At 39.0% G+C, this 4,348-nt stretch overlaps 1 protein-coding gene across 1 annotated transcript in view; it reads left to right on the plus strand.

Moving 5' to 3' along the window:
- ube2e2 (ubiquitin-conjugating enzyme E2E 2) overlaps nucleotides 1–4,348 on the plus strand; it is a gene marked incomplete in the record, with an annotated part of 40,916 nt that overhangs the window by 29,822 nt on the left and 6,746 nt on the right. The window contains 1 exon segment of the mRNA XM_014016395.1: nucleotides 1,330–1,462. Within this exon segment, the coding sequence (XP_013871849.1) occupies nucleotides 1,330–1,462 (133 nt within the window).

A 4,348-nucleotide genomic window follows, 5' to 3' on the forward strand; every position in this document is an offset into this window, starting at 1 on the left:
TCCCAGTCCACCAAGGACCCGGCCCTCCGAGACCGGGGAGTCTGGGTCCTCCGGAGGACCCGGCCTGTCGTTTTGGACACAGCCACAGTTTGAGTTGAATGTAAATCATGACTCACCTGTTTTAGGTTTTATTTAAAGCCCTGAAAAGGTCTGAATCAGACGTGATGTTAGCAGATCTGTGCTGTCAGAAGTGGAGGTGGGAGTAAAGATAATTAGACGAATCACATGTAGAAGGTTCTGGTCTGACCCACATTGGTTTGTCCTTTAAGGGTTACCGTAGCTTCCTGTTGTTGAATCATGACTGCTGAACCCTGGAGAACATCTGTCGGCGTGTTTTGGTGGTCCTGTGTGAACTGTAGAACCAGTTTCCTGTTCTGAGCCGACAGGAGCTAAAAGAAGTCTCAGTTTGAGGATAATCAAAGTGTTTTAAAGGTTTTATAATCTCATGGCAGCCGGATGATTCTGGGTGTTCAAGTTTCTCTACAGTCATAATAAAAACTGTAGCTGCAGTTTGACCTCTGACCTCAGCAGTACATTTGTTTATTATAAATTGTCAACAGAATCAAACAAGTCGACATTTTTCTGTCTGGTCCAACAAAAGAAAGCATCTGTTTGAAGGGAAAACAAAACGATCAGGAGCCGACGCCGCTTTAATGATTTAAAAACAAAATGTTTTAGAGAATCTGTTTTTGTCTAAAATCTTTAAATATTTACCTGTTCTTCTGTTTCTGTTCTTAATCATTTCTGTGACATGAAGTGAAGAACATTAATTAAAGAGCAGCTACAGATTAGTTTAAATGAGCTGAAGAGGTTTTTATAGTTGGAGTTTCTTGGACGACACATAAAATCAGATTTCTGTTGTTTAGGAGGTGAAAATATCTTTGAGTTTTATTTTGAAATAATCTGAGCAGCTAAAGGTCGGAGTTAAAAACCATCCGTTGTAATCTGATGAAATCGCAACGATTGTTCATTGTTCCCAGCTTTGGGATCTGGAGATTTCCTGGCTCTGGTCCAGATCTGGGTCCTACCACAAACAACGAGCGGTGGGGTGGGATGGTGTGGGGGGTCCTGATATGGAAATGGCATTAATTACTGCAGCAGATGTGATCTTCAGCATAAACACTTCAGAATCTCACTGGAAAAGGTTCTTTTCAACAGGAGCTGTTTGTGTTTACTTCCTGTTTCACCAGGTTTAACCTTTTAATCTAATTCTGAAGGATAATCTGAATCCAGCTGAAATCCTCAGATCTTCATCTTTGCAGTGATTAACTTATTAACCGGCCTTCACTTTTGTTTTTTGTTTTTTGTTTGTTTGTTTTGTTTTTCCAGCGCCGGTCCAAAAGGAGACAACATCTACGAGTGGAGGTCGACCATCCTGGGCCCGCCGGGCTCCGTGTACGAGGGCGGAGTCTTCTTCCTGGACATCGCCTTCACGCCCGACTACCCCTTCAAACCCCCCAAGGTCAGCAGCTTCAACACACACGTTCAGAGGCTTTAGCTAATGCCACGAGCTAAAGGCTAAAGTTAGCTAAACCACTCTAAATGAATTAGAACAGTTTCTAAACATATGTACAGCAAAACAGCTGAAGGCTAAATGTACCAAACAACAGCTGAAGGCTAAATGTACCAAAATAACAGCTGAAGGCTAAATGTACCAAACAACAGCTGAAGGCTAAATGTACCAAAATAACAGCTGAAGGCTAAATGTACCAAACAACAGGTGAAGGCTAAATGTACCAAACAACAGGTGAAGGCTAAATGTATCAAAACAACAGCTGAAGGCTAAATGTATCAAAACAACAGCTGAAGGCTAAATGTAACAAAACAGCTGAAGGCTAAATGTAACAAAACAGCTGAAGGCTAAATGTAACAAAACAACAGCTGAAGGCTAAAAACAAGAACTGTTGATAAAAGATAAATATAGCAAAAGCATAGCTAAAAGCTACCGTATTTTTCGGACTATAAGCCGCACCCCCAACATAAAAAACAGTACACCCAAATTTGTCGTCAAAAAAGTGAATTCAACATCAAAACATAAAAAGCAAACCTTTAAGAATTAAAGTTCGGAGGAATACGGTGCATTTAACTGACCTTATTTTGGTAGTTTTCTTTAACAGTTTCTGGTCCAACAAAACGTCTCATTCATCTTCCTCCGGCGCACTGAAACCATCGAAGTCCTCCTCTTCAGTGTCGGAGTTAAACAAGCTGAGAAAAGCTGCGTCACACAGCGGTATCTGTTGTCCTCCATGCTGGCTCTGAAGCTGTGTTGTCCTCTTCACGTAGCAGTCCAGCCTTTCAGAACCCATTGATGATGGTGGACTCATTCACTCTGCTCCACACAGTTAGGATCCACTGGCAGACATCAGGAAACGACGCTCTTCACATTCGGCCAGTTTTTGTGAATGATTTATCTCCGTCAGTCATCCAAGCCTCCCATTCAGCCCTGAGTGCTGCTTTAAATGCACCTTTCACACTGATGTCCAGGGGTTGCAAAAACTTTGTTGTACCTCCARGAATAACAGCAGGAATTGAGTTTGTTTTCTTGATGGCTGCTTTGACTGAATCCGTGATGTGGGCTCGCATACTGTCCAATATCTTGTCTGTCGAAGGTCCGTCGTGTCATGTCTGCTACTAGCTAAAACAAAATGGCGCTACTCCTCTGGCTAAGCTGGCAGGATGGTCGCTCAGCTGTTGACTGGTCGACGTGCCGTCACGTGATTGTTCGGCATTTGTTTTCGCACTGACCTTTCATAGTTCCCCCAAGAAACGCCGAGCCAAGCTGCTGGGAAAGCCCTCCCGCTCCAGCATACGTCACTGCATGGGATTCCTTCCCCGGGGAGTGCAATGAGGAAAGAAAAAGTCAGCAGCTCTTCACTCGACGTTTGTCCACAATCCTGGATTAAGCTCCAAAGTTTTTATCAGTCAGATTTCACCGTGAAAAAAGTCTGTTTTATCCCCTTTTATGAGTTTTTGGCCATTGACTATCTTTAAATCGCTGCTTCCTGGTCAACAGTCGGCTCTGGAAGTGGATCGCTTTTTTCTTTTTTTTTTTTCTTCTTTTTGAAGTGAGTGGTTGAAGCAAATGGAGCATAAGAGCCCCCTGGTGGCTGAAGAAAAAAATCCATGTATAAGCCGTACTGGACTATAAGCCGCATGGTTCAAAGTTCAGGAAAAAAGTCGCGGCTTATAGTCCGAAAAATACAGTAAGTGTTGTAAAGTATAGGTAAAAGCTAAAGTGTAGCAAAAAGCTAAAATATGAGCAAAACTGTTGTTAAATGCTTAATGTATTAAAACTACAGCTAAAAGCTAAACATTGTAAGTAGTGTTACTTAAAGATCTAAATAACAGCTAAAATCTAAACCTAGTCAAATATAACTAAAAGCTAAAATAAAAACACAGAATGTTGCAAAGTTTTTGCTAAAAGCTAAAAATTAGCAAACCTGTTGCTAAAGGCTAAAAATACGAGAACTTGTGCAAAATGATAACTGTAGCAAAAGAATAGCTGAAAGCTAAATGTTGAAAAATATAGCTAAAAGATAAAATGAGGAAAAAATCACAGCACAGTGCAAAACTGTCGCTAAAGTTTAAATGTAGCAAAACTACAGCTAAAAGCTAAAATGAGCAAAACCAAAGCTGAAAGCTACATGTGCCAAACTTGGGCTGAAAGCTAAAGTTAGTGAAGTGGTTGATAAAATAAAATCATATTCATGATGGAGCAGAAAGTTTTGATTAATTTGATTTAAAAAATAATAAAAATAAATTTTGCTGAAATATTTTGAAAATGTAAACAGAAGTGCTGACTCAGCACTCAGACAGTAAAACACTGAATTATGTCAATATTTGACATAAAATCAGATCTTTGATCAGATTCAGTATTTAGATTATTGACATGAAATATTTTACTTTAAAAGAAAAATGTTGACAAAAGCTTTAAAAATTAAAAATAAAAAATGAAACTGTAAGAGAAAAACTTCAGATGAATTTTAAGGATTTATAAGATTAAAGTGATTTTACTGAATAATTAGTTTTTGTTTTTAGTCACAGATAAAACAAAGATGCTGATCTTTGTTTCTGCACCTTTAAACGTCTGTCAGCTTAAACCTTCAGATAATTAATTATCAGCCCAACAGGAAGTGTTAATTAGTTCATCTTCTATAGAAAGACTCGTTAAGTCTTCGACCCGTCACTGATTAATGACTCTTTAATCCAAATCCAGTCATTGTGAGATTTTACTACAAACCTTTTTTTTTATTATTTAAAACAAAATGGAAATCCACAATTGAGAAAACGTGAGATTAGATTTAAAAACTGTCTTCAGACTGAAACAGATCTGTTCATGAAATAAAAC

This window comes from Austrofundulus limnaeus, unplaced genomic scaffold (assembly GCF_001266775.1).
Source record: "Austrofundulus limnaeus strain Quisiro unplaced genomic scaffold, Austrofundulus_limnaeus-1.0 Scaffold144, whole genome shotgun sequence".
Classification (NCBI taxonomy): domain Eukaryota; kingdom Metazoa; phylum Chordata; class Actinopteri; order Cyprinodontiformes; family Rivulidae; genus Austrofundulus; species Austrofundulus limnaeus.